This window comes from Poecilia reticulata, chromosome 12 (genome assembly GCF_904066995.2).
Source record: "Poecilia reticulata chromosome 12, P_reticulata-male-v2, whole genome shotgun sequence".
Lineage (NCBI taxonomy): Eukaryota > Metazoa > Chordata > Actinopteri > Cyprinodontiformes > Poeciliidae > Poecilia > Poecilia reticulata.
The window spans coordinates 2,789,314-2,811,457 of record NC_088841.1 but is presented as its reverse complement, the minus strand read 5'-3'; the positions used below and the strand labels follow the sequence as shown (position 1 = coordinate 2,811,457).

The following is a 22,144-nucleotide window of genomic DNA, read 5'->3' as shown; positions in this document are numbered from 1 at the left end:
GGAGGTGGTGTCTGATAACAGACTCTATTGCTTTTTTAGCATTGATTAAAAACTTTTAATTAATTAAAGTCTCCAAATATGCTGGTCAAACCTGGACTGAATTCAACTTTGAATTTGTGAAACCTATAAGTGAAAACATTTAGAACTTGTTCAAATCTCTTGTGTTTTGTACATTTGACCCATGAGGCCAGTCATGCAAGAACTGCTGCTGACTGGAGCAGAGGAAGCAGAGACACACAATGTTTTTAATTATTAGATGAACAAAAATTAATTTTGACAATTCATATGCAGAGCTGCAAAGACTTTCATTGTACCCAATTGAAGCAAACCAAATCCTGTACCCTCAAATTTAATCAACCTTCAGTAGAGACAGTGGTTGGTATGGCAACCAGGTTGTAGAGCAACATGACAGACACTGTCTCACATTAATAGAATGAATCTTGTTTTTGTGAATCATACAGTTTTGTTGTCCCTGACAGAAAGCCATTTGGCACGGCTAACAGTAATGGATGTTCAACACATCGGCTGGGCTCTGATGCCTTGCTCATGAGGCAGGCATAATTTCACCTTTCACCCCTGTACACAGTTGCTGAGTAACAGAATGGTCTCCATTGAATGGTGGTGAGACCAACATGCAGCAGCACGGAGGAAAACTCAGCAGATTCTCTCTTTGGACTAGAACTGCAATGATCCGATATTAATATCTGTATCGGACCTGATGTTGAAAAAATGCTGGATCAGGTGACAATGTGCTCAATTCACGAGGGCAGATCCATTCAGTTTAATTCTATAGTTATTTATTTGACATTATACTTAGAATTACTAATTGAACTTTCTGAACCGCTTGAAAGAAGGTTTGTTACAGTTTATTTTAGTTTGTTATTATGTATTTCACATTGGCTGTTCTACTCCTATCCACTGACTGAACAGATTAAAGCTGGTTTTACATGTTTGACCAAACTTGTGACACTGTTGGTGTGTTTAAGTGAGCTGTCCTGGTGTAGAGTTAAACAATACATTTGTAACTGTGCTCCTTTTTAATTAATTTATTTTTTGATGTATCTGTTTCTGTCCGCTAACGCAGTATGTTTATTCTGACTTGATCCTTTTCATGTATTTCATGTAGGTGTATGTATGTGTGTATAATTGAGTGTGTTCTAGTCTAATTAGGTTGCCTGAGAGCCATGTGGACACATTCTATTGATGATATTTCTAGCTCTCTCACAGCTCTTGCTGTTTCCCTGGAGATGTGACTCTTCAGCTATTTGGCTAAGTTACTTCCTGATGCCTTCTAGAACAGCCGTGCAGTGAAAGATGTATGCTTGTGTGTCATAGCTGGACTCCGGTAACAGACTACATCAACCAGCAGTTTGAACAATACTTCAGGGATGAAAGTGGGCTGAACAGGAAGAACATCCAGGATAACAGGGTCCACTGCTGCCTTTACTTTATATCCCCATTTGGACAAGGGTAATACACACACACACGCACACACACACACACACACACACACACACACACACACACACACACACACACACACACACACACACACACACACACGCACACACAAACATAAATACACTGAGGCATACGTGTCTAGAACTTGAGCACATTTCTTCAGTTTCTGTCACATTTGCATGTTTCAGCAGTTCTGCAGCAGAGAACCAGGAAACACGCCCTCCAAATACTTCAATTTGGTCTTATCAGTCCACACAATATTTTCCCAGAAATCTTCATCTGAATGTTTTTTGTTTGTTTATTTGTTTGTTTGTTATTTTTGTAAAATGTGAGATGACCCTTTGCGTTTTTTGGTCAGCAGTGTTAGAAATGCTACAAACCAGTGGCTGTTTTTTCATCAGTTTAGGAATTTGTGTGGGTCTATGTAACAGCAAGGTTAACAGAACCAAAAAGTATGATTATTGATAGTTATTTCATGATTTTATGAGAGCGATTGAACTTTCCCACAAGAGTTGGTTATCTATTCCACCTAATCTCATTTTCCCTTACTAAATGAAATCATCATGTAAAAAGTATTTTTTTATATTTACTCTGGTTATATTTGTGCGATAATAAAATCTCATTAATGATGTGAAATGTTTAAGTGCAACACAAACGCAAAAACTGAATAAATGTGAAAAGAAATATTAGTTTTATTGTATTGAATGTGTTAACATCCTGCCAGGCTCCGTCCCATCGATGTGGAGTTCATGAAGGCCCTGCAGGATAAAGTCAACGTGGTTCCGCTCATCGCTAAGGCCGACTGCCTCACGCCTTCTGAGATAAAGAGGCTCAAAGAACAGGTATCTGTTTACTTCAGGAACTGGGTTTGCTGAGGAACGATAAGAGTTTATAAAGCTGATGAACAGCAGAACCACGTTCAGACAGCGAGCTGTAACCTGGAACACTCTGAAGAAGCGTAGCTTTAGCCACTTGTTTATGACGCTGTATTAGGGCCGTTGTATTTTTCTAGAAATTCTGAGATTAGCCTCAAAACTTTTACGTTTTTTCTGGAAAATTATCAACTTTTCAAAATCTGAAATTTCCATGTTTTTTTTTTAAAGAAAATTTATGACATTTATCAAAATTGTTTACATTTTTTTCATCCAAATTTGCAACTTTATGCATTCAGAATATTTCTTCTTTTTTTTGTAGAAAGTTATGAGATTCATCTCAAAATTTCTGAGTTTTTTGGCAGAAATCTGCCTTTTGTTTTACGCCCCTAATGCGCCTTCTTATTTCTTCTTGTGCTGAAAGTAGCAGAATAAACATTAACTTGTTTAATTTGTTCACCTTCATCACTGGAATTCATAATAAATGTCCACATAAAAAACTCCAAATCACTTCAAATCTGACAGTTGTGATTAATTATAATGGTGAATATACAGTTTGCACCATTTGTGATGAACGTTAAAAGTGTTTCATCTAATTTTTAGAAATAAATTCATCAGAATCTTTCTTTTGTTCCCTATAGAACACAAAACCACATTTGGCCATTCAGCTTCACAAACTTTATTCCCCAGTTCTCTTATAATTACTCTTACTTAATTTTTAGACTTTTAGATCTTGATTTGAACCTATGTTTTGAATCTGTGCAGCGATTATATGCTTGAGGTGTGAAAACAACCCATGTCAGGTGATGGTTGTTATAACAACCATGAGTTATTTTTGAACTCTCTAGTCTGAAATAAATTAAACAAACAGCCAAAAGAAAGAGCCCAGATTTAGACTCTGGAGCAGTTTCAGATTGACTCAGACTTCTCCAGAAGGAGATTTTATGTGAAGTGAATTTTGAGCGTTCACACACAGCTCCCACGCTTCTCCTGAAATGTTCCAGCTCTGCATGCTGAGGCGTATGTGTTCCTGCTGTGACCTGTCACATCCCTGTTGTGTTTGGTCCTTCCAGGTGAGGGAAGAGATCGATAAGTTTGGGATAAAAATCTACCAGTTCCCCGACTGCGACTCTGATGAAGATGAGGAGATCAAACAGCAGGATAAAGGGCTGAAGGTAGGCCTGGTCTCAAATGAAAGGGCCTAAAACATGTACGCTGAAGTTTTGAGCAGTAAATTTAATTACAGCACAGGAATATGTTTGCTGTTTTTTTTAAATTTCCACCTCAGATATTGTATTTTTCGGTTTACTTGTTATTTTTTGGTTACAGATTAAATCAGTGAGTTATTTCTAATGCTGTCAATCAGTTCAAAAATGGAATCAAATTAATCACACTGTAGCGCTGTGATTAACCACTACGCCTAACTTTGTAAGCTTGAAATCTAAATACGCACGCAGTTGTGGTTCTCTCGGGAACAGCCAAGCCCCTCCTCCTGTCGCGCTCCAACCAATTAAAATGCAAGATAATCTGTTTATTATTTTTTTTGTAGCAGAAAGCAGGTCATGTAGTCTCCCAGTACTTATGACCATTCATGTAGTAACAAACTTGTTTAGGGAACAAATGACATTTTATTTTCCAGTTCTTGGGTGTTCAACCCCTTTCCGATGCTGCCCTGGGCAACTGCCCATGTAGCCCATATTATTAAAAACTGCCACTCTCACCTATGCACGTTTTCAAATATTTTTAAGAAAATGTTTTATTTACTCATATATAATATCAACATAAGTTGTTTGATTAATCTGTGTTATGTAATATTAAAATATTCCCCCTAAACCCACTCATTAACGTTGGCAGTTATTTGTAAGCGTGATCATAAAACTGTAGGATGTTCAAACGTCTGTGTCGGCGCTGCAGGAGAGCCTTCCGTTTGCAGTGATCGGCGGGAACACTGTTCTGGAGGTCAAAGGTCAGAGGGTGAGGGGCCGCCTCTACCCGTGGGGGATCGTGGAGGGTAAGACCCTGAGCTGCAGTCTGCAGCCGCCGCTCCCGGTGCGTGGCAGCCTCTCATGTTGGTCTCTTCCCGCAGTGGAGAACCCGTCCCACTGTGACTTCGGGAAGCTCAGGAACATGCTGATTAGGACCCACATGCACGACCTGAAGGACACCACCAACGACTGTCACTATGAAAACTACCGGGCCCAGTGCATCCAGAACATGACCAGGTGAGCAGGAACCACAGGACAGCAAGTTGATTCAAATTTTTAATCGAGTTAATTGCAGGGTCTGTAATTAGTTTACTGCTTTTTAATCAAAAACTACATAAGCAACATTTTCAGTTCAAAAACTCTTTTTTCTGTGAAATTATTGAATAAATAGACATATTTTTAACAAAAATATTCATTGTTTTTAATCTGTGGTTTGTTATTCAACCATCAGATTGCTGCAAAGTGTTATTAGACATTCGTCTTTCCAGAGTTTCAGGACGTTCTGATCAGTCATGGAGCTTCTTTAGAAATGTGGACTGGTTTAGTATCGGCCGATAACGATCTGATGCAGTGAAACAGCTGAATTGACTTTAAATGTTTCTTTTTCTTTAAACAGACATAAATGTACTGAATTACAAACACTAGTCTTTTCCAGCGTCCATTGTCTTTTGAAGCAGAAACTAACCTGCCATTTTAACAGTAGTGTGTTAGAGAGTCAGTGTGTGTTTGAGCCCTTTTTAATGTTATTCTTATGTGATGTTATGAAAACCTTAGAGGTGTTCAAGATAATGCCAATGCTAACCTTGGTGACATGATTTTTTTTATGTTAAACTGACCAAACCAGAACTGAAAAGTAAAACCAGAACTGAAAAGTAAAAGAGAAATACTTTTAGAGCAACTGGGTGCAAGAAGCAATCTAAAAAAAAAAAAAAAAAAAAAAGCTGTGGAAGAGACTCCACACAAAGCGTCCCTACTGTGGGATGGATGCCCCTCTGTGGAAAGTGTCTGCAGATGAGTGTGGGTGAAAGCAGCTTTGGAGCAGGATGCTGTTGGAGATCAGAGAGCTGGGCCATAAAAATACCTTCAGCACTCTGGAGTTCTAACAACACAACGCTCAGTTTCACTGTTACAGCATTTCAGCAGAAATTTAAAAGATAGAGCCTCTGTCCAGTAATATAGAACTGCAGTAAAGATGCAATTTTTTTGTTGTTGTTGTTGTAAATGAAGAAATGAACAAACTCAGCAGGTAAAGTCATTTTTTCTCTCATGTCTGAGCAGAAACAGTTTGTCATACAGCAGCCAGATCCAGTGCTGCCTCTTCTTATTGGTCACATTAGTTTTTCCTGTTCCAGTAAGATGAATGCGGATAAGCGTGTGGAGAGTCCCATCCCGATCCTGCCGCTGTCCACGCCCGCCGTGGAGACAGAGAAGCTTATCAAGAGGAAAGATGAAGAAGTGAGTGGCAGGAGACACACACTACAGTCCTATGCCACATCTTGCAAAAATAATTCAAGTATTTTTTGAATTTTGTCTCATTTTTCCTCAATGCATCAACTAAATAATGTATTTTCCAATATGTTTTCCTAATAGACTGAAACAGGTTGTGTGTAAATGTGAAGTGGAGAAAAATGACACATTTTGTATTTACACAAATAAATCTCAAAACTAGTTCTTGTGTTGGTATTTGAATAATCTCATTCATTAATGAACATTTGGAAAAAAACCCAACAAAAAACATAAATAAAACAAAAACAAAATATATTTTTTTATAAAAATCTCCTATGGTAAATAAACTGTCATTTTTTAAGGACTGCCATTTTACTTGTATTCATATTGAAGAAAAGAGGATGGATACATTTTCTTCTATGGGATGTTGATATTTGTAGAAGAGGTAAAAAAATAAAAGTATAAAGTTTCCAACTTAAAGCCACAATATGTAACTTTTAGATTAAAAAATATGTATGGTTACCTTCCTAAGAAAATGGCGTAAGTCATTTTTTGCCAAAAGTGTTTTTTTCCTGTTATTTAAGGAAGGTGACATTATGTTTTTCACATATTTGTTAAAACTATCCCCATGTTGTGAAAGTGTAATATGAGACAACCAATCAGAACCAGGAGAAAGGTCTTAGTGCTGTCAATCACCCTCATGTACCCACTGCTCAATGTTCTAATAGTGGAGGAATAACTTACTGTTACATGAAAACAGTTAATCCACCATCGTTGGTGGCCATGCTAAGTAGCCTAGCATTCACAACAGACTCTGCTAGTAGAGGGTAAAGGGAATGAGCAGCACCACATGGAGAGTGATTAACAGCATTAAGACCCTCCTCCTGGCTCTGATTGGTTGTTTCTAATTAACTCTGGGAGAAAGCAGAGGAACTCCATTTTTTACAGGTTATCTGTCTCACACCAAATTGTCACAGCGTAGTGATAGTTTTAATAAATATGTAAAAAAAAGTTTTTTATGAAAGTTACAGACTACAGCTCGAATGATAAGAAAAAAATAGCAAAAAAAAACAAAAAAACAACCTCCATTTGCTGTTATATCCATGTTTCAAAACATTATTTAGATCTTTATCTAAAATAAAATCACTAATGTCACTAATGTTCTCTACCAGACCACAACAAACGCATTTCTACTGAGATTCAGTTTCACAGCTGGATTCTTTACTTATTCTTTACTTATTTCTGAAGGAAATTAATTGCAATTGATTTTATTTGGGGCCAAAAACAGTGTCAACAGTTTTTACATTTTGGTAACTAATATAATGCATCATTTCCATTCCTTTGACAGTTATGCACTACTTTGTGTTGGTTTGTTACATAAATCGATGTTAAAAAGTTCCCTGAAGTTTACGTTCATGGTGTGATAAACTGTGAAAAAGGTTGAAGAGTTCTGAAAGGCTGTCTGAAAGGCTGTCTGCTCCTCACGCTGCTCTCCTCTCCATCTTTCTGTCTCCATGTGGCTGGTCCTCTGCAGCTGAGGAGGATGCAACAGATGCTGCAGAAGATGCAGCAGCAGATGCACGGGCAGGACCTGTGACCTCCGATCGGCCCTTTTACTGAAGCGATAATCTCTCACACACACGCACGCACGCACGCACGCACGCACGCACGCACGCACGCACGCACGCACGCACGCACGCACGCACGCACGCACGCACGCACACTAATTAACAGATGAAGTGTTTTTAAGACGGCATGCTTTCTCTTCAGTGCAGTCCTTAGCCAAGTGATCTATAGATTTTTAGCCAGTAGATTGAATTTATCAGGTAGACCAAAGTAGATTAACATAGAAGATGCAACGCTTTGCTGAAATACTGAATAAGTATTCCAACAGTGGTCAAACGTTATGATGCTTTTGAATATTAAGATAAAAAATTTGAATATTTTTGGAAACAGGAAGTGGGTTTGTAAACTGAAAATATGAGAGTTTTCATAGTTATTTAAAACCATTAAATATAAGAAATAATGACTTCCTGTTGTGACAGAAAAAAACAAGCACAATATTAGATGTAGAAGTCTTGAGTTACTGATGGTGTTTGGATAAATGATTCTCACCAAACTGTAACGAGACTCCTGGTAGTTTTCTAAGAGGAATCTTTGTCCACATAACATCAGAGGTTTGGGTTCCTCATCATGATCTTTATTATCATGTTCATCCTGAACTCTGAATGAGGCATTAAGCTGTTGTTTCAGAGTGGACTGCTCACGCAAGACGCAACTTTAATGAATCCTAAAAACAAGAAACGGTGCACATGCGTGAATTTGTTGGACTTTCTAAAATCCACATAAGCTCAGATGTATACTTACCCAGTGCATACAGTTAATAACAGATAAACGTCACTGTCAAACCAGGCTTTGCAGCTTGTGGCTGGATATTAGAGCTTCTTATCAGAACGGGAGGAGTTCATTTTAAAAAGCTGGTTTCTGAAAACAGAAAAGGCTTTTTGGTATGATTCTAATTTTTTTAATTGACTTGATGTCAGGAAATTCTAGAAATATTTATTTATTTTCCTAACCCAGTCTTGATTCAGGATCACTGAACAGCAAACTTTTTTTTTTTTTACAATATATTTATTAAGTTTTTGTGTATATGAAACAAATACATTCAAGCAAACATTGAACACCACCAACCCCCACAGTAAACACTCAGAATATAAAATACAATAAAATTCAACTAAACAAAATGAAATAAAAAATAAAATAAAAATAAAAAATTGAATTAAATGAAAACCGGCAACAAAGTAAAAATGTATAAAGGTACATGCACAAAAAGTTACAGTTTTTCAACACTAAAACCTTGATAAGGTATCGCTCTCTTGTTAAAATTTTTAGTTATATTAATTTATATTAATCTTATGTGTTGTTCTTTTATTTAGTTCAATTACATTCATTCATTTCAGCTTGATTACAAAAATTGCATGAAGCTGTCTCATACTTCCTTAAATTTACTGTTTTCTCCTCTAACCACATGTTAATTTCTCTGGAACATCAAACTCATGATGCGTTCCAGGTACCTGGGAAGTGGGAACTCTGAGCTGGGTTTGATGACAGACCCAGGTAACAGCATTCTAGTCAAGACGTCGGAATTTCAACATGGCGACGCCCACAAACTTTGTTATCAGGACCTCTTCCAAACATTGTTTTAAGCTTCACTTCCCATAATCAAACACCACTTTCAATGTGTTCAGTTTATAGTTGCAGGCGCAACATGTAATACTGATTTTACAATGATTTTCTCTTACATGTGTGTCTCGTGAAATATACATGTTATATAGATCCTGTTTGTATTGAAGAATATATAAAATAAACCTGACCAGCTGTTGAACATCTCTACAGAGAAATTCTGATCAAATAAAAACAAACAAATTGTTGTAAACAGTCCTGTTTTTCTAATTAACTATGACCCATTGTTTTGTTTGCTGTCTGATATGGTTCTTTTATTCTGATATGAAGTGCAAATGAATCTTTTTTAAATATGTGAACATATTGAAGGTAAAGTCTTAAAGGCTTGTGCAGCAGTTGGTTCTAACATGTCTGGTATTAAAACAGAACAAGTATAAATCCTGGTTCTGACCAAACCCAGTGACACACAGACGGTTCTGACAAACATCCTGGTACCGTCTTTTAACATCAGAATTAATTACATTTGATGAAGATTGTTAAATGTTTCTATGCTGGCAAACTTTATTCAGTAATCAAATCTTTGACACATGGTGTCCAGCTACTTCCTGCTGTCTTTATAGTCTTTCCAACCAGCAGTAACTTCCTGTTGTTGTTCTCATGACTTGTGTGATGCAAAATAAACTAATAGCTGAAAAACTTAACCATCCTCACTCAAAGACTACTTAGCATTTTGATTTTGAAATTGCTTTGTTTCCATTAAACAAATAAATTTTTGTTATTCCAATTTTGGCGATATTACGGTCATTGGAAGAAAGGCTAGTGTGACTATAATCTCCTTTTATGTTTCTTACAAGTAATAACTGACATCAACATAAAGCTAATGTTTCCACAAACCTTTCTCTTTTCAGTTCCTGAAAGTTTAGATGATATTTAATCTCACTGCTTTTCTACACTTCAGCGTCGTACTCTTCTGGGGAATTGTAATGATTTATAAATATGAAGGTAAAACTTGTGAAATGAAATATAGCCAGAGGAATCCAATCAGAAAACAAATGTTTACTGAACTCCCTGACAACAGGAGTTTTCCAGCACTCAGGACTGCAAGAAAGTTTTTTTGTAAAGGCTTTCTTTTCTTTCAGTGGCTGATCAGACTGTGTTTTTAAATTTTGTGATGATAATAAAAATAATGTGAGAATTGTCTCAGCCGTTTGCATTTTTTGTTTTCACTTGAGAGATGTTGTAGGACTGTCTATAACTTTCATGATGTTTTCAGCATTACTTGCTTAATTATTACCGTTAACTGAGCGGCTGGCCCATAGGGGGCGCTGGCGCGCCGCCCTCCCTGATGTGGAGGGTGAAAAAGAATTCCAAAAATGATCTATAAACTTTGAAGATGTTTGTACATGTGCCTTGGAGGCGGAGCTCGGTGCAAGCAGGCGATTTGCAGCAAGGGAATAACATCAAAACATTCTGTAAATCTCCAAAACATCACGTCGATTTTTACATAACACCGCCCCTTTCACTGTAATAATGGTCCCAGACCGAACTGGATCTGGAACAAGCTTCTGTTGTTGCACAACAAATCTGCAACAAACATCCAGAAAACTGCAAAGATGCTGAAACACTGAGCTGCTTTAAATCAAGACCACTTGTTTAGAGCTGCCTTTGATCAATAACTGGAACACTGACTGACCTGCTTGATGATTTTGATGATGGCATTTGACAAAATGTAATTTTTTTTAAATCGCTGGTTTCATAGTGTATTATGTTTTAATGGAGTCAAGCAGTTTGAAGTGCCTTGTTGCAGATTAACCAGACCTGACTTCAGATCAGTTCAAAGCGTTTCTGTGTTGTAACTGTGAACAGAGTGTGAGAAGCTTCGGGGTGAAACGGTAAGTCAGGTAGCGGCAGCCAGCTGTGCAGCTCAGAGTGCCCAGCCTGCACATCCGTGTTTCAGCGGGTTGCTCTCGGTGTGGTGCGGGCTTTTTTTTTTTTTTTCTTTTTTATTACTGGTTGCGTAAGTCGGCGGAGCAGCAGCGTCCGTCGGAGCTCTGTTCAGGAGGATGGAGGGGAGCGAAGGGGACGAGAATGAGGGCGGCTCGGTATGGAAACAGTTTCAAGCCAAGGCTAAGCCGCTTCTCAGTCCCAAGCTGGGCGGCCGAGAGCCGGACGAGCAGAGCAAGAGGAGCATGTGGATGTTCAAGAAGACTAAGCGGAAGAAGAACGTCGCTCTGGACCGGGTTATCTCTTCCTCGCAGCCCGACCTGGTCTTCTCCGCCGAGGTGACGGACGTGAAACCGCAGGAGGCTCCGCTCTGCGGCAAACCTCCCGGGAGCAGCTCCCTGCTCGGCCGGGAGAAGCTCCACTCGTCCATCAAGCGCAAGTCCGCCGGCGCGAGCAAATCCACGGTGGCTCAGCTGGTCCAGTCCCACCACAAGAGCTCCTCGTTGGGGTCTGCGTGCCTGGAGAGGCTGACGGAGCCTCCGGGCGGCAGCCGCGGGGGCGACGCGGCCACAGCGCAGGCGGCGGCGGTGGAAAGCCATCCGGAAAGGAAGCATGAGCAGGCGGTGAGTCCGGAGGGGGACCAGTGAGGATCATTTACCTGATTTCACTCGAAGTTTTACTGAATGACGTTTAGTGTGAATGGCTGGCTGCCAGCATGTTTCCCGGAAGTAGAAAACAAACTACAACTAAACTTGTATAACTCAACTAGAGTGGACTAATGAAAATAATAGAACACAAAAGTAAAAGTCATGTTGTTTCCAAGTAGGAGGTTGCAGCTGATAACTTTATTTAGTTGTTTCTTGATGCATTCTGTGTTCAGACTGATGAAAAACTCACTTTCCTGATTGATTCATTCATCTGTCTGAACAATAAAGCAGAACAGTAAATAGATCCGATAAGAATCAGTCAGTTCATCTCCAAAGATCTTAAATGTGTTCAGCTCAAATCAGTTACCAAGTTTTTTTGTTGTTGTAACAAAATGGACAGTATTTCTCTGGGATGTGTAACAGCTTTAAAAACCATTAAATGTAGAGAAACAAAAACAAAGCAATAAGGCTCCCGACAGATGGATTATGATAGCAGTAATAAATGCATAATTCAGCAGCAGCCCAGCATGTTTACAGGATGCTGGGTAGCCATGTGGTTGGTTTTGCTCTCAGTGTTGTACAGATTCTCTGATGGCAGCAGCTCAGAAGGTTGATAGTCAGGAGTCTCTCCTTCCTCTGAGGATGCTGGAATATGGTTCAGTTTTCTGAAGCGGCAGGTCACTGGTTCCCAAATTTTTTCTGTTTTACAAGGAAATCTTTGCGCGCCCCCTGGTTCACATGCAACCTCCAACCTGACACACTCAGACATATTTTGTTTTCAAACTCCATTGCAGTTTATTTCCCACCTCAATCTTTGCTCTGAGAAAAAGGTCAACTGCAATAAAACACATGCTATAAAATAAGATATAACCACGTTTAAATAACAGAACAAGCTTTCATATCAAAATTTGATATCTGATATTAATACTGCTATTATTCATATTATATGTATTTCACTACTCTTTTTACACCTTAAAAAACTGAACACACTGCTGACTCCCCCACTGTTTCAGCTAATCTCTTCACAATCCTGCACTGCATCACTGTTTGGTCACATGACCAAAACAAATATCACATGACCAACTTCCTCCACATCCCCCCAGGAACAGTTAGTCAGCCCCCAGTATCAGCCGACTCAGCCGATACTGATGGTGGTGCTGATATTTCTCACAAGCCTACATTTTTATGTATTTTTTTTACATTCGACATTGCCCATCCATTCATCCAGCCATTTTCTATATACCCTTGTCCCTAATGGGGTTGGGAAGGTTGCTGGTGCCCATCTCCAGTTAACGTTCCAGGCGAGAGGCGGGGTCACCCTGGACAGGTCGCCAGTCTGTCGCAGGGCAACACAGAGACACACAGGACACACAACCATGCACACACACACTCACACCTAGGGGCAATTTGGAGAGGCCAATTAACCTGACAGTCATGATTTTGGACTGTGGGAGGAAACCGGAGTACCCGGAGAAAATCCACGCATGCACAGGGAGAACATGCAAACTCCATGCAGAAAGACCCCAGGCTGGGAATTGAACCCAGAACCTTCTTGCTGCAAGGCAACAGCTCTACCAACTGCACCACTGTGCAGCCATTCGACATTTCTATAAACACATTTTTCCAAAAATTAGCACAACTCCATCAATATGAACAACTCCTGAGAGCAAAAAAAAAAAAGTTTGTTGTGCAGAAATACCATCTTTAATCCTCACACCTGCCTGTTGCTGCAGAATCTTCTCAAAAACCTGGGTTGCAGTTGTGAGACTGTAACTCTGAGCTTTTTTTGCACTGTATAACTTTGATATGTAGTTTGGGTTGACAGTAAATATATTTCACATTGGTAGGATGCAGAAAAAGGAAGAAATATGGCCAGGATACTCTCACCAAGCAGAGGGTAATATTTCTCTATTTCAATCCAAAATGCAGCCAGAGTCTTTGACTTAAACTGCTGCCTCTTTGTTGAATGAGAGATGAGATCAATAAGCCGTTCCTCCTCTGAGGAGCTGAAGTCAGCAGGTGGTGGTTTGGAATCCTGCACCAGGAAATATCCCAGGAAATGATTTGGAGAGAGATGTGTTGTTTCATGCTGTGTTCAGCATCAGTGAACAATTTCAGATTCTCAAATTCATATTTCCATCCTTCACTGGCTGCTGCCACTTCCTAAGTTTTCCGATGAATGTTGTGACTGTACCTGCCAGATGTGGGAGATGTATGTTTGTGCTCTGCGTCTGCAGATTCAGCTCATTGAGTTTCAGGAACACGTCGCCGAGGCGCATCAGCTTCATGAGGAACTTGGTTTAAATATGCGGATCTCATCTGACAGTCTAAAGACCCTGGACAGAACCTTCCAAACTGAACCGCTGTGTGTTTGGCCAAAAAAATCCAGGCGTTGACAGAGCTCATTGGAGTAAAAAAAAGAACTTGTTTACAAAAAACCAAGTTCTCTCATCTCTATCTATGAGTCTGAGACAAGTTATCAATAAGCAGTCTTTGTTACTATCAGTGGCTGCGTCCATCTGTTCAGAGAACAGCGGTTGCCATGCAACTTATCATCTAACTGCTCCTCTATGTCTGTTGACATGTTGATTGTATTATTGGACAGAGGAATAGCCTGTAGTGATACTGGCTGCTGTGTCATCAATCATGGTTCAAACAGTATCCATAGCACAGTGAAGTATTAATTTCTCCACAATTGTGTGCAGCTTTTTACGTTGTCCCACTCTTCAGGCAAACCTTATAGGAGCTGAGTTGAGCATTTGCCAGGACTGCTGAGCTCAGCAGTTTACAAGTTTTTGTCTGAAATAGTCAACTGATGCTTTGTTTTGTCTTGGCTTGTAAGGCTTCAAACTGTCACAGGCGAGCACTTCTAAGACAGACTACACACTGCGCTCACCATTGTGCAGGTGAAGCCAAAGGAAAGACATCCTTTTTCATGTTTTCCACTCTTTGGCTTCGAAGGAAGTTGGTTTGGAAGCAGGTATGGAGATGCCTCATCTTCTGCTTTGCGTTTTTGTGGGAGCTCTATCACAAACCTGTGCATTATGCTTGCAGTGTCCAAGCATTCATGTGTTTGTGCATACCATGACCTCTACTCCAATGACTGTATGCCCTTTTATATATATAAAATTCCCTTCTCACCCTCTGTGGGTGGTCTGTTTCATCCTCTGAGCTCAGGTCCTCTACCAGAGGCCTGGGAGCTTGAGGGTTCTGCGCAGTATCTTGGCTGTGCCTAGAACTGCACACTTCTGGACTGAGATGTCTGATGTTGTTCCTGGGATCTGCTCCAGTTTGGGGGTGACTGCCCCGAGGGCCCCGATGACCACAGGCACCACTGTGGTCTTCACCTTCCAGGTCTTTTCCAGTTCCCCTCTGAGGCCCTGGTATTTCTCCAATTTCTCGTGCTCCTTTTTCCTGATTTTGTAATCACTTGGTATTGCTACATCCATTACAACGGCTTTCCACTGTTCTTTATCCACCACCACAATGTCCGGTTGGTTCTCCATTACCATTTTGTCTGTCTGGATCTGGAAGTCCCACAGGATCTTAGCTCGGTCATTCTCCACCACCTTTGGGGGTGTTCCCCACTTTGATCTCGGGGTTTCCAGTCCATATTCTGCACAGATGTTATGCCCACTACTTGGTTATCTTGTTCCATGTACGCTTTCCCTGCCAGCATCTTGCACCGTGCTGTTAGCCCTAAAACTAGTGAACGGGATACAAACAGATCATAAAAACAGAGGACATGTGGGATATAAGATAATTATAATGTCTCTATAAAGGATGAATGGGATGAAGGGTTTGGAGGAAGTTAATTTTGGAAGGAAGCCTGACTTGAGACGCAGCCCAGTGATAACATGTAGAAATTCTAGTTAAATCTTTCAGGAGCCTTTCTGAAGCGACTGTTTGAAGAATGCTGGTTGCTCTCCGTGGAGCTGAGCAGTAAACTGGAGTCTGACTCACATCTGGGGCAAATTAAAGATGTGGGGAAGAGTGGGATTGTGAAACTTGATTTCAGACTTTCCAAACACAGAGGTCTGCAAATGTTAGAGAAAAGCTCCTTTTACATTTTTCAGGTAATGTTCTGTGAAACGTTTGAACCTTCTATGTCAGAATATGAATCCTCTCTGCCATTTACATGGTAACACCACATGCATAAAGAAGTGAGGAGAGAAATATACATTTTTGGTAACTGTGCTGCGACGGACGTAAGATGTTTGCGTGCAGCAGAGCTGGACAGTGTCATTTCCTGAGGAATGTCAGAACGGCTCAGCCTGGATCCGTATGGCACTGACACCCTGTTGGAGAGACTCCAAGTTTGTCTTCACTTTGAAGCACATAAAAGAAATCTGTCAGTAGTTTTTTTTGTTGCTTCTTTGAGTTTTAATAACAGCAGCAGGCTATCGTTAAAGCAGCTATTCCTTCTAACTCTGAATGCTCTTGGACATTTTTGCTTAACTCCTTCTGCTTTGTCTGATTGTTCCTGTTTAACTCTTTAGAAAACGTTGAAAATTGAGCTTGGCTTTAGCCTTACTCATATCTCCAGTGTCATGCCTAACAGCATAACTTTTTTAGGGGTGTTATACTGATATATTTGAGTATTATCTAATGCTGATAATAACCCGATACATTATCAGTAGAAATCATGTATCCTTTTATTGCTTATTTTGTAGTGTAGATTGTCAGAAAAGAATGTATAAAATGAAATCACTCATCAGAAAACAACAGTCAACAGCAATGGGCATCAGGACAACTGACCCATTTATTAACCAGTGGGTCTGTGTGTGGGATACCAGCACTGCTGTTAGATTTTAGCTGCAAACCAATATAATCCGATACTCTGATTTCCAATATTCATATCAGATCAATAGATTTTTCAGTCCTTTTGTTTTGTCTAAACCAGTAGTTCCCAAACTTCTGACCCACAAAATGAGCATGGAACACCCTTGTGAACCCACCCACTGGATGAACTTTTGTTCTAAGTCAGTTAAACAGGTTCACATTAACAGCAGGAACAGCCTACATATTGCTTCTATCTATTTGTAAGTACAGTTTGTTGATCTCTTCTAACATTCATGGTGTGCATATATATGCTTTACTATTCTTTGGAAACTTTGGGAACCACAAAAATCTGAAACCAAATATTGTAGATAATGTAACTGATGTTAACAGCAACAATGTCTCAAAAAGAAGACAAATGAATTCATACAAGATGTATATCTGTGACTGATCCAGTCATGGTACTGTCCATTTGGTCCATCAAGAGTCACTATTTTCATCAGTTTTTAAAACCATTAAAAATCTGTCGTTAGACATTTCTTGGCCCAGTCTAGACTTTTCAGTTTTTGTGTTTTGTTCAGTGGTGGTGGGGTTTCAGCCTTGGTCTTGCAGTTCCAGGTACAGTTGCAGTTATGGAATATGACAGCACTGGAAGATAACGGCTTCCTGATAGCTTGACACGAGGGGCGGACATTTAACGTATCGTTTATCATTTATCACAATACATTTCTTATCTTGATAAAAGTTTGATTAATCTTTGTCATGATGAATTTCAGTTAATGATGCTCAAAAACCCACAAACATGTCCGTATTGTAGGTATTTTTAGTTTTACTATTTTACGACATTGTTTGTTCAAGAAGACTATTAATACTCAAACTCATTGATGCTCTCACTGGACAAACAGTCTGCTTTAGTGACACACAACACACTTTGTTATATGACTGGTGTCCTGAAGTAGCATGTTACAAAAGGGTGTGATTTGGTATTGGTGTGTGTTGCTGTATCAGCCAAACAGTTACCTAAAAAAGAAGCAATAAATAGTTATTATTGTCAGTCTATGGTCTTTGCTGCCTTATTGTTGAGATACTAATTTCATGTGTGGGTCAGTCTGGTCTTTAAGATCAGATGGTATCAGGGGGAAAAACTTCCTTTGTCTGCACTTGTTGCTCCTGACATGTCTGTGTGTGACCTGATGAGGCCGTTGTCCTGTTTTCCCTGGTCATACCCTGAAGCAAACTCTTTTAGTTACTCCTAATCCACTGGGAAAGGATTATCATCCAGCCAACCAGGCTGGCCCGTTGCTGTCCTTCTGTTGTATTTCTTTTTCTTTTTCATTCAGCAACTTGACTTGGTCAAGAATAGCAACTTGGTCCAGAATAGCAACTTGGTCAAGTTGCTATTCTGGAGCTATCTTTGAGACATTCTGTTTTTCTGCTTTTGTCTATTTCTCACCTCGGTGTTGAACTTTAAGAGCTTTTTTTTGTGAGGGATTCTCTTGTGTCATCCCTGACCCTGGATCTTTTATTAAGCGAAACCCCGGTGGCACAGCCCCGTCTAGCAATCCGAAGGTTTCTTCGCCGCGCCTCTTCAGATGACCCGTTCTGCCTCGCCTCGTCATGTGAACGCCTGCTGTCGGTGAGCTATATTTCTTTTGCTGTAGCATAAATCCAGTAACTGAGTGAGGAAAACAGCAGTTCTGATTGACAAAAGGAAAGTAAGAGATGGACTAAAGTAACACAAACATTTTCACTTAAAGTTCCATTTCTAGAGACCAAACCAGTGTATATCATGTTTTAAATCAAGATATTTATTGTTGTTGATGGGTGTCTGTCAGATTACATAGACTCATTATTTCTGACTTCTGTGGGTGAGCAGTGACCCAGATGGCGAACCAGACAGCGGTCCAGATTATTCTGCTGTTATCCGTTCAGATAAACAGGAAAATAGACTGAAAAGTGTTTCTTCAAAATGACGACACCGTCACACTCTAAGGTTTATACTCTGGTTACTGTCATGGTTTGATGTTCATATCTAGGGCTCATCCCAGTATGAGATACGTTTGTCGTTCCTGAACTGCATGATGGCTGGACAGTCTCTTGTATTATTATATAAATTACCTTCATTAAATAAAGTTTTTTTTGTTTGCTTGTTTGTTTTTGCCAAAAGGGATTTCTTTACCCAAGTTATCTCTTGGCAATACAGAGATGGTAATTAAAAAAAAAAAAAAAAGATTATTAAATATCTTATCATTTTCAAAAAAATGATTTCAGCAATTATTTTAGTTAGGTGACAACATGATTGTTTGACCAGGAGAGAATGAACTTGTGGAGCTCTAATGTAATATTCATTTATGTTTATAGAAGTAATATGCACAATCCTAGCAATCCTAATGAACTACAAACAACAAATATTTAGCTGGATTTAGTATCAGTGAGAATTAAATGTTTTTATTTTTTCAGTCAATAATTATAAATATCAGGTTTCAGATCAGATCTATGTATGTTAAAAGTTGTTTGTGAGATTATTAAACATTAAGGTTTTTAAGACACCAGGATACCACTGAAGAAACATGAACAGATGACCTCTGATGTCTTCTTAAATTCTACTGTTTTAGAAGAACTAAAAATAAGTGTTTAACAGCCCAGAAGATGTTTTGTATCATTTTTTAATTTGTACCCCAGCTCTACCCAGGTCTCCTATAAAGAAGAACTGTGTAAGTCACACAACTCTATGTTTCTTCAGTGTGTTTTTTTTAAAATGGCAATGTGAAAAAAAGTGTAAGATGGAAGTCTAAGCCGCTCTGAGGTTTCCTGCAGAAAGAGTCTATTAGTTACAGTATTGATCACTGTCTGTAAAGAGCCCACAAGGTTCAATCTTAATGAAGACTCTACGTATCTTCATCAACTCTTATTGAATTTATTCCAAGGCTCCCTATTCAGCATCTGTATCATTTATCTATTATCTTATCTTTGAATATATTGTTTTAACATAATTTGAAGTCAATAAACATTCTTTCTATTTTGTCATAATAGGATTGTACACCAATATATATATATATATATATATATATATATATATATATATATATATATATATATATATATATATATTTATTTGGCAGGATGATCGGTTACGATTTTCGCGAGCAACGTTCATAAGGGGAAATTCGGGGCAAAAAAAAAAAAAAAGCCCAGGCCCTGTCCGTTGCTGAATAAATTTAAAATCGATGCATAGATAATGGCATCCATTATTACTGTACTTCTGTAAATGGAGCGCTGCTGTGTAGCATCAACGTTCTTTGCCCGTGCTGGTGGGCGGGTTGGGCTGGTAGAAACTGATTGTGTGCTCCTTTAAATAAACAATGAGTTGAGATCAGGAGAAACTGTAATTGATTGATGGATCTTTGTCAGAAATGGCCATATAATCATCTGTGTAAGCCAGGATTATACTTTGGCTTCAACAAAGTACAATCACTTATTTTACTCTAACATTTCAAATCAGTTTATAACTTTAATATGTTATATGTTTTTAGTCTACATTTTGTCATCCGTGTTGACTTTAAACTACAATATTAATAGGAGACAGTTCATGTGTGTTTATCAGTGCTAATTTATAAACTCATGTTTGGATTAATTTCCCACATTATAACCAGTCATCTGAAACTGAAACAATGGCAGTTAAACTGATCCTGAAGCCTGACACACACCTGTGAGTAAAAACAAAGGCAAAGCTTTAAAATAGGCCTTCATTAGAACGCCTGATGAGATTGGTTTGGTTGAACTATTTTCAGCTTTGCTTCCTGATTTAGTGCCATAGTTAATTCTGACTAAGCAGCTTGTTAGCGCTGGCAGTTCTAGTCAGCCTTGTCATGTAAACTTCTTACCTCGTTTTGTTGCCGTTTCAGCTTTGCTGGTTGCGCTCATCTGTTGTCTTTCTCCTTCCCATCCAGAAAAACTGTCTATGAGGTCAGATTGTTCAGTGTGAGGCTCTGTTAGCAAATATCTTATTTACTGCTGGCTATAAAAAAACACATAAGCATTTTTTTTACACAAAGTCTGGTGTGAAATGAGAATATACTTTTCCTGTTTTTGTTCAATTACAGTTCCCAATTTTTCTTTCTATTTGCTAAATGCCAGAATAATAAAAAAATTATATTACTTAATTCAAAGTCAAAAGTTTAAGTACTCTTCTTTACTATTTGGTACCATTGCCATTAAACTCTATGGCTTGGATATCCTTCCACAAGCTGCTGTCAGTAATTTTGGCTAACTATGGGGTAAGATTGCTGTCAATAATGTTGCAGAGTTGTAACTTTGTAACTTGTATTTCATCACCTTCCTAAAATAAGTAATTATTTGCCAAAATAAATGTTTTTGTACTTTTTATTGCCATAAGATGATTGAGGCAAAAACAAAAAAAAAAACACACTTTTAGCTAAAAATGACATAGGAAGGTGATGATTTGTACTTTGTAAGCTGTTATTCTCACAGATAAAACCTCTGATTTTACATCTATGTATAATTTGAAAAACACAAAACAAACACAAAGCTTAATATTTTGTTTTACATTTATTGACTTGCATTTACAAATTTAGACTCCTGCACATACATTTTTAATTGACAATAATCTTACCCCAAACCAATTGATCTAAAACAGAAAACGTTTATTATGATTTCACGTCAGACAGTGTGAAGAAGGGTGCAGGTGCCTTTTTATACCGCGTATGCAAACCTCCGGTTTCAGCCGTACCTCTGGTACAATCTCTGTTTCACTTTGATGAAACAGAGATTGGTTTTAGGGCCACCAGCAAGTGAAAGTGGAGGTAAGACCACAGTGTATCTCTGTCAGCTCAAAATAACTTCAACTTGAAAAATATATTAATGGAAATCATATTTTCGTAAACTGTTGGCGCACATCCTGTTTGCAGTAGATGGTCATTTGCATAAAAGTTTGTGGTTGCTTTAAAGAAAGCCTGTGGCATGCTACAGTCTGTGAAATGACTATAATGCTTAGAGCAGAGTAGAACATGTCAGGAAATTGTTCAAGAGACACAAAACCTTTCTAGTAAAAAATGAAGTGTTCTGTCAACCATGCACGCCCCGTTTCTCTTGAATTAATTTATTTCCATAATTTCAATTTGCGCAGTCTTATGGCTAATGGACGCACAGCCAGTTCATCCCAGCCACACTACATGCTGAGGAAAAGGTTTGTGTAAAGAGTTAATCAGTTTGGACTCTGAATGAGAGATACATTTAGTTTATAATGTTTGTATGTGACAGAGATCAGTCTCAGTCATACCTCTCACCTGCTAGAAGACATTTGTTTTCTCCGTCCTCAGTGGCGCAGCAGCAGGTTGCTTCTGTTTTCTAGCTCCTGGATGCCTCCAGCCCCACCGAGCTGTGAATAATTTATGCTACTTCTTGTTGCTAACAGCTTTGATCTTAGAGATTGGACACTTTTACCTTGTCTCACTCATGGCTTCTGCTCAGCATTTCTGCTCCGTCATGTTTTTATCAGATCCCGGCTGTCTGGGTGGTCTGACCTCAGATCCGTAACAGTTCTTGCTTCTCCTTGCAACTGTTGCCTCATTACTAGAACAAGTCATGCTATGTGTTGCATGCAGTGCTGATCTGTGAGACTGGGAAAGTAATAGCATTTCACTCCTTACCTTGAACACTTTGTTGGGATTCTATGCAATGAACTATCACAAAGAACTCAGATTTAAAGGATATGCGGCTGCATGATAAAATGATAACGACACCTATTGCAATAGAAACGTGATGAATAGCAAATACATCAGATAGAATTTTGATCGTTTCACTGAGC

General features: G+C 38.9%; 2 protein-coding genes across 8 annotated transcripts in view; both read left to right on the top strand.

Annotated features, from left to right (window-relative positions):
• Window positions 1-10,147, top strand: part of septin5b (septin 5b) — a 14,212-nt gene extending 4,065 nt beyond the window's left edge. For both annotated transcript variants that reach the window (XM_081613860.1, XM_081613859.1), the window contains exons 6-12: window positions 1,336-1,470; window positions 2,186-2,303; window positions 3,407-3,508; window positions 4,248-4,344; window positions 4,420-4,555; window positions 5,671-5,773; window positions 7,299-10,147. In XM_081613860.1, the coding sequence (XP_081469986.1) occupies window positions 1,336-1,470; window positions 2,186-2,303; window positions 3,407-3,508; window positions 4,248-4,344; window positions 4,420-4,555; window positions 5,671-5,773; window positions 7,299-7,361 (754 nt within the window). In that variant the 3' untranslated portion in view covers window positions 7,362-10,147. The remainder of the gene's footprint in view (window positions 1-1,335; window positions 1,471-2,185; window positions 2,304-3,406; window positions 3,509-4,247; window positions 4,345-4,419; window positions 4,556-5,670; window positions 5,774-7,298) is intronic.
• A 431-nt stretch (window positions 10,148-10,578) lies between these two features.
• The window catches only part of mctp1b (multiple C2 domains, transmembrane 1b), a 35,713-nt gene continuing 24,147 nt past the window's right edge, over window positions 10,579-22,144 (top strand). For 3 of the 6 annotated variants that reach the window (XM_008423186.3, XM_008423185.3, XM_008423184.3), the window contains exon 1: window positions 10,582-11,514. In XM_008423186.3, the coding sequence (XP_008421408.1) occupies window positions 11,011-11,514 (504 nt within the window). In that variant the 5' untranslated portion in view covers window positions 10,582-11,010. Of the gene's footprint in view, window positions 11,515-22,144 lie in introns of all 6 variants that reach the window. The other 3 variants (XM_008423183.3, XM_008423182.3, XM_008423187.3) reach the window with 2 other exon arrangements.